The following is a 14,166-nucleotide window of genomic DNA, read 5'->3' on the forward strand; positions in this document are numbered from 1 at the left end:
GGTGTCCCCAAGGAGCCAATAACCAATTTTGCATGTGGTGAACAACTATACGTTGTGCAGCACCTGGAATCAGTAACTCCATGGAGCACCAGTTGTTGCATAAAGCACAAGTGAGGAGGAGCACATGAAAGTTGAATCAGAACAACAGGAACATGATAACTTGAGATAAAAGTAAAATTCTGCGGATGCTGGAAATCTGAAACAAGAACAGAAAATGCTGGAAAAATTCAACAAGTCTGACAGCATCTGTGGGGAGAGAAACAGGGTTGACGTTTCGAGTCCATATGACCCTTCTTCAGAGCTAAAGATAAGCTCTTCTCTTTAGTTCTGAAGAAGGGTCATACAAACCTGAAACATCAACTCTGTTTCTCTCTCCACAAATGTTGTCAGCCTTGCCGAGTTTTTCCAGTATTTTCGGTTTTTGTTTCATGATAACTTGAGGTTCAGTTGGATTCCATTTATAGCTGTTGAGCCCATGGAGTGATAGCTCTCAGGGTTTGAATGCAAATGAATGTTCCTTTCTTAGAACAGTCACTTTATGCCATGAGTGTGCAAATGACCAAAAATAACATACTGCAGAGGCTTCACCAATAACATCTACACAGTGGGTTTTGACCACTTCACAGAATTACACTTCCCTGTTGAAGATGTGGTGCCAAAAGACCAGCTGCAGTGTGGTCTCTGAACAGAGATTCTAAGTGTAGCCGTACATCCATTTGACAGTATTCCAACTGAAGCTATATACACCTTGGGTTCCACTGTACAGAATTCTGCCCTGTCTGGATTCACCATGTGAACTCACCATGCTGGATAGGTCAATGAACCTTTTTATAGGAGCCTGAATTCAGATCAGTGATCTTTTGCTGCATAGATCCCTGGGCATGCCAATAGAGTGTCTAGCTGCAAGGTCATGCCAGCCACATTGAAATGATACAAGCTGAGCTAGAAAGTAAGTCATAGCAAGCAGCCACTGCAACATCAGTTATGGCATCAGTAGTTTTAGTACCAATTCAGGACCTAGTGAAAGGAGCAATGCACATGCATTGCAAGAGGAACATAGTAACAGCCAACAGTTAGCCAGTTCACTTCCTTCTCCCTGGTCCTCCAGGAGCCCTCCCATTGTCCCTCATCTTTGAAATAACAGTAGCACAGAAGATTGCAATGGAATGAAAATGTGGCTGTTTCTAGGGCACAGCTTGCTTACCTGTGTGATTTTGTGCTGATGCCCACAGATCATCTTGGAATGGTGGCCCTCAGTAGTCACATGGATTCCATTGAGAAGGCCTTGCATTTTTATAAAACCAGTCCTTCTGGAAAGAGTGAATCGCTCCTGTTGCTGCTATCTTTCGTTGGTTGGTTAAGATAACATTTGCCATGGTAAAACATAGCATCAATAACCTAATGTTGCAGTAGTGTGGTGGGGTCTGGCTGATTTCACATCTATCACCTGAGGCATCTGCAATAGAGGTTCAAGGCTGGAGTTGCTTTAACTCCCTTACAAACAGAGCTGTCCTTGTCTTTACAGTTCGCAAACCATACTATTGCTTATCTTGGAGACTGGTGAACAGTAAGCAACAAAGTCAGTTGTTTTTCCTGAGATGTTCAGTTAGCTCTTACAAAGTCTATAGAACCACTTCTTGGAGGGATAGTGGTCTGGCAAACAATATCCATTTGAGAAGAGCTGCCTTCAATTTTTCCTCTGAAATGCTGCTGTATCCTCAAATCCACAGAGTGTTTAAAATAAGTGTAAAACCACTTCAATGAAATGCAGTTAAAAACAAGGAAACATAAAGGTAAATAAGGAATGCACTACAGAAGAATAAATATATCCAAGCAAAAACTGATCAAGTAGATCCCAAAAAATCAAAAATGCTAATTTCTCAAACTTTATCAGAAAGCGGTACATCACACATTTAAGAAAGTAACTAAGAAAGGGAGATAAACTCTCAAGTAGCAGGTTTATAGGGATTTAAAGTATGCCAGCACATTTCCTAGGCAATCTTTATAAAATTATGGGTAGCATTGATTTGCTTCCAACCGTTCGACCCATTGGGCGGAATTTTCCCAAATTTGCACTAAGTGCGGTAGTGAGCAGGTAAAACGATGTTTTACTCGCCTGCCGCGATGGTGGGTTTTCACGCCATATCATCCCGAACCTGCCTTATTGTTTATGCACTTCCAGGAAACACCATTTCCATGGCGGGCGGGCTGTCATTCACCCGCTCGTCATCACCCCACTGCTTCATCACACCAGGCACCATGTTTAAACCCCAGTCGCAAGCACAGTGCTCATTGCTTCCAACTCACCACTGCTACCCAGGACACATGGCCCTGCAACTGAAAAAGACTGCAGCCCCCGGTTTAATGATGGGTCCCTGAAGCGACTGCTGAATGCCGTGGAGTCCCGCCGGGATGCTTTCTACCCCGACTCTGGCTGCAGGATGGGCAGCAACGTGACCAATCCAGCTTGGGAGGCAGTGGCAACAGTGGTCAGCGCCAATCCCCTTCAGAAGAGCACAGCCACCCGGTGTCGTAAGAGGATGAATAATCTCCTCCGTTCCACCAGGGTAAGTCACTCTTTTCATCACTTTCAACGCACACACTCACAAACCCAGCATACACCCACAGGACCCTCATTCATTGACAGTTCAAGGGACATCACCATTCACTTTCTAATACTCACTGTCATTGTTCTCGCCCGTCAATGGGACCACTCAACACCCACACAGACCAGGCATACTTGTCATCTGGCCTGGCAGGCGTCTTGCTTACACTTTCCCCATCACTATCCATTCAGGACAAGCTGGCACATAACAAGGGAGAGAGGCTGCAGATTGGTGGTGGAATGCCGGAAATCAAGGTCCTCACAGACTTTGAAAACAAAGCCATCCAGCTGGCCGGCGAGGATCTGGACCGGTCCTGTGCTGACGGTGAGGTCGGCACTGCTCTACCAAGTGAGGATCCAGGAGTGCAACATCCATCAGACGACCATGTCGTGAGTGATATGTCCTCTTTCACAGGCCACTGCCATGCACTAATTATCTCCTCTTGCTTTCACAGGTACATCAGGGAAATAGCTGCCAGAATCCATGAACCAAGGCCTCCAATCAAGCCCCAAAGAAACCTCTGAAGAGGAATCTGAAGGCACCCTCCCTGAAGTCCCATCACAGCACTCACCCACATCCTCTACCAGTGCAGAGACACACACCTCGGTGGGAACTAGATTTAGGGTAGCCTCGAGATCACAATCTGGTGAGCACATCGCATTGTCTGAACCACAGCAGACAGCGGCAGGGACTTCCCACGTGTCCAGCACTCGGAGAACTGCTGGAGGCCAGAACATTGCTGAGCCTGAGTCAGGTGGCGAGCCTCTGGACTCGGTCATGTCACAGTTGCTGGAGCTGAAGAGGCAAGCTCGGGAACATCAGGAAGGGATGTCCGCTACACTCCTCAGATTGCAAGGCACGATGGAGGAGTCCATCTCCTCCATCAGGCTGAGGTGATAGTGCCGGCATGGCAACACACCGAGGTCAACACTGGTAGGATGGTTGCCGCCATGGAGACCTTGGTCCAGGACATCAGTCCTGCACTGCTACGCGGACTCAACTCCATCGCTGATGCCATAGTTGGCCTCCAACAGTGTGTATGTGAGAGGGGTGTAGGGCAGCTCAACCTCACTCCAGCTTCACCTTCTCTGCATGGAGTCAGCCATGAGCCCTCGGGCACCCGTAGAGAGGAGGATCAGCAGGTGTACCCCTTGGGGCCATACATCCAGGTGACTCCGAGAGTGTCCAGCCCATCTGACTCCCCTCTCCCTGTGACCTCAGCAGCTCCAGCTCCACAGGCCGAGGAAGGTGCCACTGCCACACAGCAGGACCCTAAAAACAGGCCAGAGCCCTCCAAGTCTTGGCCCTCCAGAGGACGCCCGCCAAAGTCACCATAGACAGGGTGTCACAGTCAGCAGGCTGCCTCCACATCCGCTGTGGATGTCCAGGGAGCACCAAGACATAGCAGCAGGGTTAGGACGGTTAAGGGGAATTAGTTGCACAACCTGAGCACGGGTGTTAATCACTTGTACATACTGTTCACTATTATCAATAAACTCCCAAGAATGCTTCCCTGCCTGTGCTCCTTGTTCTGATGAGCAGTGTTCTTGTCACTCAGACGTGATACCTTTCTGCGCAAGATAATGGCAGGTGTCTCAGTCCAGGGCCTCTTCCCTGTGCTCCGTGCAGCCTTCAGATCAAAGTGATGGACTGGCCTCACACTCCCTGGAAACATTACTGATGCCTGCACCTCGGCAGTGCTTGTCATTGCTGCCAAAATATAGTGGCCAGGCACCACAAGAGTTCTCACATACCCTCTGTGTGCTCTCAGCACCTTTAAGGTGGGGCTGGCCCCCATCTCTTCAGCATTTGTGACCACTGATGCTGTGCTCCAGCTCCTGAAGGACTCAGGTGCTGAAGGCAGACAAAGCATCAGATGCTTCTAAAGTTTCATGGCTGCGTCTCTATGATATGACCCTGATCACGGAGCACAAGAGAGCTGCCCTCAGCCAGACAGGAGTCAGACATTCTCAGAGGCTATATGAAGTTTTATGGAGTGTTCTCACTGCATGTCATCATCATCCTCCTGCAATTGAGTGACTATTAGGGCCTCCACTGCGTCTCCATTACTGGTGCATTCTCACAGAGGGTATTCGCGCTGCCATAATCCAGACTGAAGTCAAACATTCACAAATGCGATGTGAGGAAGTATGGGGTCACCTCGCTGCATATCATCATCATCCTCCACAAATCAAGCAGCTATGAGGGCCCCCTGAGCGCACCTGCCTCTTCTGGCCAGTGTGAGGACCTCATCCCCGTCTTTGTTGCCTCCAAGGACCTCCTCAGTCTCATCCCCATCGGCGTCCTCCTTATCAGAGGAGAGTGCAGCTCCTGCATCGCCTCATCAGCCAGCTCCTCACCATATTTCAGCGCCAGGTTGTAAAGGGCGCTTCAGATGACGACGATGCGCAACACCCTCTGTGGACTATATTGCAGGGCTCCACCAGACCGGTCAGGCACCGGAACTGCATCTTCAGCATCCTGATGGTCTGCTCCACCAAGGTGCGAGCTGCAGCATGAGCCTCATTATACCATCACTCTGCTGCAGTCTGAGGCCGCCGCACATGTGTCCTCTGCCACGGCCTCTGCGGGTTGCTCTTGTCTGTGAGGAACCATCTCTACAGCTTATGTGGACCCTGGAAGACTCCAGGGATCTGTGACTGACTGAGGATGTAGGCGTCGTGCGCACTCCCTGGAAACCGTGCGCACACCTGCAGGATGTGTTTCTGATGTGTACACCGGTTGCACATTCAGTGAATGGAAGCCCTTGCGGCTGATGTAGTTCAGTATGTGTTGCGACGGAGATTTGAGTGTCACTTGTGCGCAATCACACCTGCACCTGTGGGAAACCTGAGATCTGGGCGAATCCAATCGCTCTTACTAGCTTAAAAAGAAAAAAGCTAGTAGTATTTCACCTCTTCTTGCCAAATGGTGGAACGCAGGAAATATCATGTATGCTTGCAAAAATAAATAATTGTCAGTCTCCAAGAAATACAGAGCAGTGTTCCAACTTCTGATTGCACTAGTTCATGGAAGCTTTAAGAAAATGAAAGCAGTTGCAGCACATTAGTGACAAAACTGTTACCTGCCTATACATTTGGCAGAACAAGTTAGTCACCTTGCAACAGAGCCCATCTTGTGCTTCAGAAATGGACCAATTCCCTCAGTGCTGCACAAGAAATGAAAGGGTTACTGTTAGACATTTTAGAGCCTTTGTTTGAGAATGGGATATTATTGATGTTGTGTAAGTTATTGAGGTGGAGGGACAATAGCAGAGGATATAACTGTTGGGTGTTGTAAAATGAACATTTTGTTGTCTTAATACATCAATTGGGTATGATTACATGAAAGTTACATGCGTGGACTAGTGCTTGCATTAGTAACCTAATGGGTGTAATTAAAAGGAGTGATGTTTGCTTTGCTGCTGGTACTGTTGTCCACATAGTGTCTGAAGGACAAACATCAGCTGATTTCCTGCAGAGTTTTAGATCAGTTTCAATAGTGGGCAAACTTTCAGTGCAGAGAAAAGAAAGCTAATAACTTTGTTAAGAAAGCTGGACCATGTTTTTGTCTTCCCATCTTTGTGTATAAGAACTGCAAATTCCAAACTCAAAATAACTGACTATCAGCGACAGCTTCAGTGCTTGATAACACATATATCCATATTTTGTTTTGGTGGGGAAGCTAAAACAATATGGTTCAATTTGGATCAAATATTTATAGAAAATATATAAGATGATACATGAAAGGTGCTCAAAAATAAATCATTTGTGATGGGAACCTCATTATTTAGTGACTGAGTGTTATTCATTGGTTTGTTTTTCATTAACCTTTAACCTATTTTGCTTAATCTGTGAAAGATTAATCCAGTGAGTATATTAACTTGGATTCAAACTTACTTTTGGTGCCACTGTTAGCATTTTTGTACATACAAGTACGAATGTAACAAGTTAATAATTGTGTTACCTGCGTTTCTAAAGTTTTGCTGTAGCTTCCATGCTAATGTTCTGCCTATATTTACCAAAAATGACTTTTGCAGATGGTTTGTAATTGTACAGCTATTACATATTAGAAAGAAAGAACTTGCATTAATATAACGCCTTTCATGACCTCAGGACGTCCCTCAGCATTTTACAGTCAAATGAAGCTGTCAAAATACAGTCACCTTTGTAATGTGGGAAACACAGCAGACAATTTGTGCACGTCAAGGACCCACAAACAGCATTGTGGGTAATGACTAGATAACCTGTGTGTTTTTAGTAATGTTGCTTGAGGAATAAATATTGGCCAAGGCACCAGGAAAAACTCCCCTGCTCTTCTTTGAAATAGTGCTATGGGATCTTTTACATCCATTTGAGAGGGCAGATGGAACTTCAGTTTAAAATCTCACCTGAAAGGCAGCACCCTGTGTTGATGTAGCAGCCCCTCAGTACTTCATTGGATTGTAGACCCGGACTATACACTCAGGCCCTGAAGTAGGAGTTAAGCCACACTCTTCATGACTCTGACTCAGATGCAAGAGTGCTACCCACTGAGCCATACAGATGTATCATGAGTGGACCATGTTGTAAGATGGGTTAGATGAAGTGTAGCATTTCAAAATCTTTGCTTTTAATAATAGTTTCTTTTCTTACGCAGAACAGCTGTGGTTTGCCCAATTATAGACGTAATTAGTGATGATACGTTTGAATACATGGCTGGGTCGGATATGACATACGGTGGCTTTAACTGGAAATTGAACTTCCGCTGGTATCCTGTCCCTCAGAGAGAGATGGACCGCAGAAAAGGGGACAGAACAATATCCGTTAGGTGAGTACTGGAGAGGGATGAAGCGGTCTCCAGTCCAACTTCAAAATTCACAACAGAAGTTAGAAGTGCTGAGGTGATGTCCCAATCTTTCCAGGAAAAGTCGTTTCACTAGGTATACAATGAAAATATAGTCATTTTTGAGGTGTGTTTTGAGAGGGATCTCAGTGCATAGGAACTCTGTTTTACTTATTGACTCAGAATCAGTATTAAATCCAAGAAAACATTTTATAACTCTTGCCCATTGATTGAAGGTTTAAAGTCCATGTGAGATGTTTATCATAAGACTGACCAAGTAATGGAATGTTTCAAGAATATTTAAGTCAAAATGGGTTATTTTAACTCACTGGTAAGGCCACATTTGAAACATGACGTGATGACGTTGTCATGAAGATATTAATGTATATAATGTTATTGGAAATTATTTTAAATTGGACTTGTTAGTGGGGTCTGTGCCTGTGTGTTGCTTAATTGGATTAAAGCCAGATCGTCTGGGTACTTTGATGTACAGTAAGGTGCAAGATTTCACCCCCAGTCTTTGAATAGTTTATTCAACAAAATGCAAGTGTACTCTTTACCTTTTAATTTCCTGTTCACCCAATTAACATCTCAAAACTACTAAACGCGGGGTGGAATCTTCTAATTCTAGTTAAGTCTGGCACCAGTATTCTATTTGTGCTCCCTAGTTTGGGGATCACAGTACTGGTTAAGCAACTTGCTAAATTGCCAATGTTTGCCAGTATTTTAAATTTTTGGGTTACAAATCCTTTAAACCATTTATTCTCTAATGGATAAATTTAATTCAGTGCAGCTCTCCTCGTAATTTTGGCAAGTCTCAGAATCATCCTTGGAATGCTTTTTGAGCTCCTTCCAGTGTCAGTGCTTATATCAATGTTTTATTTTGAGGTCAGAGTACTCAGAAATGCACATTGTCATGAAGATATTAATGTATATAATGTTATTGGAAATTATTTTAAATTGGACTTGTAGTGGGGTCTGTGTCTGTGGGTGTCTGTGTGTGGTGTGCAGCTGTCTGCCCTCACTTCGCTCGTGACTTTGAGGTGAGTGCAACATTCAGAGCCCAGCTGCAACAGCGATGCTTCAGTTTCTCGACAGTGGAGGTGTAACACCACTCTGGTGGGGTGTAGGGTTGATCTGCTCACGGTGGGTGCCTCTGTACTCCAGAACGACAGCACTTGGGGGGAGGGGGAGGGGGGCGGCGGGAGGTGGTGGTGGTGGAAGGATGACAGAGACATGGGGGTCAATGGGGTATGGTGGGGTTGGAAGGGGGAAGGATGATGGAGACATGGGGGTCAATGGGGTAAGGTGGGGTTGTGGGGAGGGTGCAACGATGGCAGGCGGAGGCAAATCGAAATGTATGAATGTGAGGGGATGCACACAGACTTTAGAATAGTCGGGGTGGGGGATGGGGGTGTTGAGGGTAGAGGGAGACTGTTGTGATCAGTCATGAAGGAACGGGAGAGCTCATTGAAAGATAGTCATAGTCCCTGGTCTGGGGCCAAGAGGTCAGAATGAGAGAGTAAAGGCAGTCTTTGGGCTTTGTGGACCTTATAGTTAGGTTGAGAGGTTAAAGGCAGTCCTGGGGCTTTGTGGAACATGCTACAGGGCAATGCATGGCACACATGTCCTAGTCCCACTCCAGGGAGGGGCAAGGCTTGTGTGCTCAATTGGGATAAGGAACAGCTTGGTATGCAGGGTGTGGTTATTGTCTTACAGTCAGTGGTGGTGGCAAGTTTAGCTTTATCAGTAAACCAGATCAGTGATTGCAGGAGTGCCTTTGGTAAGGTGGCACATTTCATGAATGCGTCCAAACCTCTTCCTACCCCTGTGAGATTGAGATGTCAAGTATCAACATTGACATCTTGATCACCTAGACCTGTGAGTTTGCGCCTCAGCTACAAGGCTGATCAGAAAAAAGCTAGTAACACAGACGCATCTCTAGGGCATGACAGTGGGTTTCTGTTTGTGAGTGGGAGGCCTGCTATATTTACCCAGTATTCATTAATCTGTTGCATTTATCATAATGGAGCCTGCGCTCAGTGTTGCTGCCTTAATGGCAGTGATCCAATTGAGGAGGAGAAGAAGGGCCCGGAACTGGCTAGCGCAGCTTCAAGAGGAGGCCCGGCCTGAGGTCCATGGTCCAGGTGAGCTCCAGTGAGAACCAGAGGGTGAGGAAGTTAGACTTATCCCATGGAGGCAATCCACATGTCCAAGGATCTACCGGAAAAGACTTTCCCATCTGGAAATGAGCGAAAGACAATGCCACATACCTCTGTTTGACAAGAGAGGTGGTGGATCATATCTGCCACATTCTGCAGGTGATCTTACACCCCGTGGACTGGGAGGACATCTCCTGCCAGTGTTCCTGAAGGTCACCACCACGCTCAGTTTTTCTGCCTAGATCATTCTAGGGATCCACAGGAGACCTATGCAGCATCTCACAGTCGTCAACATATTAAGGAAATGACAGGTGCCATTACAGTAAGGCTCATCATTATGTTAAGTTCACACCCGATGAATCTAGCCAGGCTTCTAGATTTCTACAGTTCGAAGCTATCTCAAGCTTCCTTAGAGCACAGGGTGCAATCGATCGTACACATGTGGCTTTGAGAGCTCCGTGACAGCAGCCCCCAATGTTCATTAACAGGAAATGGTTCCATTCCCTGAGTTCAGCATTCGGATTTGCACCTTCATGATTCACCATGCCCTAATCTTTGGAAAGGTCAGCGGTAAACCCTGTATCGTTGCGCTCTGGGAAGTGAAAGTCAGCACAACAGCGCAAACGCTGCATCAAAGGACTTGATGCAGTCATCACCACTTTAATGAGAAACTTTTAACAGACACTGAGATGTGCACATGGTTGGAGAGACCATCGTGATTGCCGGTCTTGTGCTTTGGCACTACCAATGAAGATAGCCATCTCATTCTGACAGACAATTACAGCTACCCCTCCAAGGCCATTGAGCATGCTTAACTCCATGTTGTTTTGTAAGGAGTAGAGGTTACTAACACATTTTGCACATCTCCCTGACATAACAAAAGGGTCGAGGAACTATCATGAATCAGGTGGACATCACATGAATATGAAGCTCACAAAGAAAGGCAATCACTGAATGGGAGCATGGCTCACCTCGCAATAAGAGGACACATAGATGGACATGCAGAATGCTTTAAAATGATGAGACCATTCTCATGAACAGCAAATGTATTTACAAAGGTGCATGATATATACAGTGATTGAACACTTGTGACCCAGAAGTGATGGCTGAAAGTTTCTTAATTTTGTCTAACCCTACCACTATGCCTTGGTGCATCCCTGACATCCGCAGCAGAGGTGGAGACAGCCTGCTGGCTGCTACTCCTGTTGTCTTTAATGAGTTTGGCAGGTGGCCTCTCGGGGGCCGAGAGCTGAAGTGCCCTAGCCTGCTTTGGGTCTCCTGCTGTGGGGTAGGGGCAGCCTCCTCAGTCTGTACAACTGGAGGTGATGGGCTTATACGAACACACTAAATAGGAGCAGAGGTACGTCATGGCTCCTCGAGCCTGCTCCACCATTCAATCAGACCATGGCTAACCTGTTTGTGTTTCAAATTCCCCATTCCCATCTGCCCCCGATAACCTTTGTATTCCCTTGCCTAACAAGAATCTATCTACCTGTGCCTTAAAAATATTCAATGACCCCGCCCCCACCACCTTCTGAGGTAGAGAGTTCCAAAGTCGCACAGCCCTCTCAGAGGAAAAAAATTCTCTTCATTTCTGTCCTAAAAGGGTGACCCCTAATTTTAAAACAGTGCCCTAGTTCTGGACTCACCCAAAGGAGGAAACATCCTTTCCACATCCACCTTGCCAAGACCTTTCAGGATATTATGCACTTCAATCAAGTCACTTCTCAGTGTTCTAAACTCCAGTGGAAACAAGTCAGGTCTGTCCAACCCTTTCGTCATAAAACAACCCGCTCATTCCAGGTACCAATCAAGTAAACCTGAACCGCCTCCAACACATTTACATCCTTCCTTAGATAAGGAGACCAAAACTGCACATAGCATTCAAGATGCTGAGTCACAGGCAGAGGGGATTTGGATCAGCTGAACATTCTTGGAGTCACCTGGGTAGCTGGCCCTGGGGTCACCAGCTGCTAGCTGTCCTCCCTATCACTGCCTGAGGGCCCCTCCTTGACTCACTGAGGAAAAGGGGCTCCTGGAGGGAGGTCAAAGTGCTCCACCCGCCTTTCGCCTAGCCACTGATGAATCCCACAAATGCCTATGGCAATGAAGTTCAGGTCCGAGGGCAAATCCAGCAGTATCTGCTGGACCAAGGTCTTCAAGAAGACTGCCATGCTTCCCATGGAGGCCTTGAGGCACTCGCATGTCGGAGCCATGACATCAGACAGAATGCGAGTGGATTCCTCCATCCTTCGCTCTAGTCTGTTGACTGCATCTCGCAAGTCCACCTGATTTTCTGCTGCCTGTCATTGCGTCTCCAGGATGGTAGAGATGGCCGTTTCCAGGGGGTCATCATTTGACTCAGACTCAGCGAATGCCTGATCTTCGGCTGTCACTGCCTCTGATTGCTGTGGAGATGTGCCTGTGAGGTGTTCTCCAGAATGTGACCCCAAGCCTAACCTAGAACTATGACCCACCTGGGTGCCTCTGCACTGGTGGAGGGTGCAGATGAATGCTGTGACAGGTCTTATTCAAATGGATCCTCATCATCCTCCTCTGAGGTGGCCTGGGGTCTGCACCTGTTGCTGCATCACTCCGGGTGCCATATTTAAACTGCAGCCACATGCACAGTTTTTAATGCTTGCAGCCCAGGACTTCTCCAGTGAAGACATGGCCCCAAAAGCTAAGAAGAGTGCAGCCCCCCAGTTCAGTGATGCATCCGGTCTGTCTGGACCTGTTGCTGCCTGTAAGAGAGAGAAGATAGATTTAATTTGTGAGCAGGCTGAATACAATATTTCATGTCACTCACTGTGAATGTCAGATGTGATCTGCTTATGGAGGGCTTATCCATATTGGCTTGCTGGGAGAGGCCTTCACCACAGGAGGGATCTCTGTCCTCCACTGCCAACTACGTGGTATTCTCCTCGGATTTGAAGTGCTCCTGGATGTAGGCCATCCCTCTTCCAGTGTGTGATCTCTCCCTCTTGTGGGTAAGAATGGCCTGCATGAAGACAAATGGATTGAATGTGATGAGAAGGGATGAAGCAGAGGTTGTGAAGCATGCTTACCTGCTGTGTGTGCTGAGTCCTCCTCAGTCAGTGCTGATGGAGTTTGTGCAGCATGACACATGAGATGTTGGTGATGTTAAAGTGTCCATGAGACAATCAGTGCGGATGCCTGCCCCGCTAATATTGTGGGATCCCTGAGTAGTGTAACCCTTTCAGCGCATGATGCCATTATGAGAGTGTGAGATTGGAGTGAGCTGAAGGTTAACTGGTGGAGTGGATGAGATCATTCATCCTCCTCCTGCACTGGATGGCATTTCATGGACGGGTGCCCAACGAGTCGACCTCCCTTGCAAACGCCTCTCCGGCCGGCGAGGTGAAGCTAGTGGGCCTCCTGGAGCTATCCCTCAGAGAGGGGACACCCCAGTGCAAGCGGACTCCATGGATAAGGGCCTCAAGGAGGAGTCATTACTGAATCTTGGAGTAGTATTTTTCTTGGGTGCAGCCATATGGAGAGGTTTCCTGCACCAGCTGGGTTGGAGAGAGTTAATGTGTGTGTTTGGGTGTTTAAATATGGCACCCGGACCGTCGACCCCATGTGATTCGGAGAGTTGCTTGCCAATACATAATTAAAGAGCTTCTGAGCGTGAAATTTGGCGCGAGTTCCCAACCACCGTCCAGCAGGAAGCACACCATGCTTAGTCTCCAAACTGGAAAATTCTGCATTTAGTGTCTCAGTGAGTCAAGGGACATGTCTTTGGGCAGAAAAGTGGAGATGAAGCCCAAGATCAACCATGATCTGATTGAATGGTAGAACAGGGCCATGTGGTCTACTTCTGCCCCTATCTGTCGTGGTCTTGTGTTCTTGAGGGTATGTGTACCAAGAGGCTGTACATTGCCTGGTCTGCCAGACAGCCCACTGACACTGTCAAGGAGCATGGAGCAGTCCAGCTCCAACTTAGTAGAGGGCAACGCCTTCTCTGCAGACTCTGATCGATCTCCCTGGTATGCTGCTGGCCCAAAGGCACTGCCTTCATACCTGTCGCAGCCTTTATGTGGACCGGTACCTAGTCCCATACCATCCCTAGAAGGATGCGCCAACACTTTCTGGCAATTGCACCAAAATACCTCTAAAAACACTCCAGAGTATCACAAATGCTTTCCTATGGAAAAAGTTCCAAAAATTTAATTCAGATGCAATCAGTTTGCCTGGTTTGTTAAAAACTGTATTGTAGGGCCCACCTTGCTACTTCATGCATCTTTTTCAGGAATTGATTTGCCAGGACTTGCATTATCCAAATTTGGAATCTAGTGTCACATTAGCCAGTTGGGCTCTGTGACCTCAGAATAGTGTTCACTATGTTCAGGTGCACACAGGGGACACATCTGCACGTACACATGTCATTTTGAGAATGCTGTGTGGGCTATGCACATAGCAGCCCATAGCACAACTTGCCTCCAGGGAAGCAAGGTAGACCTTTGTAGCAGGACTACACAATTCAATTTTGCATCTATTGTATTTTTCCAAAGCCACAGGGCAGAATCTAGATTAATGCACTGGGCTGAATT

The 14,166-nt window shown here is 46.9% G+C and overlaps 1 protein-coding gene across 3 annotated transcripts in view; it reads left to right on the forward strand.

Moving 5' to 3' along the window:
* galnt13 (polypeptide N-acetylgalactosaminyltransferase 13) overlaps positions 1-14,166 on the forward strand; it is a 550,349-nt gene that overhangs the window by 362,470 nt on the left and 173,713 nt on the right. For 2 of the 3 annotated variants that reach the window (XM_078552191.1, XM_078552193.1), the window contains one exon: positions 7,245-7,415. The exons of the other annotated variant lie outside the window; for it this stretch is intronic. In XM_078552191.1, coding sequence (XP_078408317.1) covers positions 7,245-7,415 — 171 coding nt within the window. The remainder of the gene's footprint in view (positions 1-7,244; positions 7,416-14,166) is intronic. 3 annotated transcript variants of the gene reach the window in all.

Source organism: Cetorhinus maximus, chromosome 11 (assembly GCF_964194155.1).
Source record: "Cetorhinus maximus chromosome 11, sCetMax3.hap1.1, whole genome shotgun sequence".
Lineage (NCBI taxonomy): Eukaryota > Metazoa > Chordata > Chondrichthyes > Lamniformes > Cetorhinidae > Cetorhinus > Cetorhinus maximus.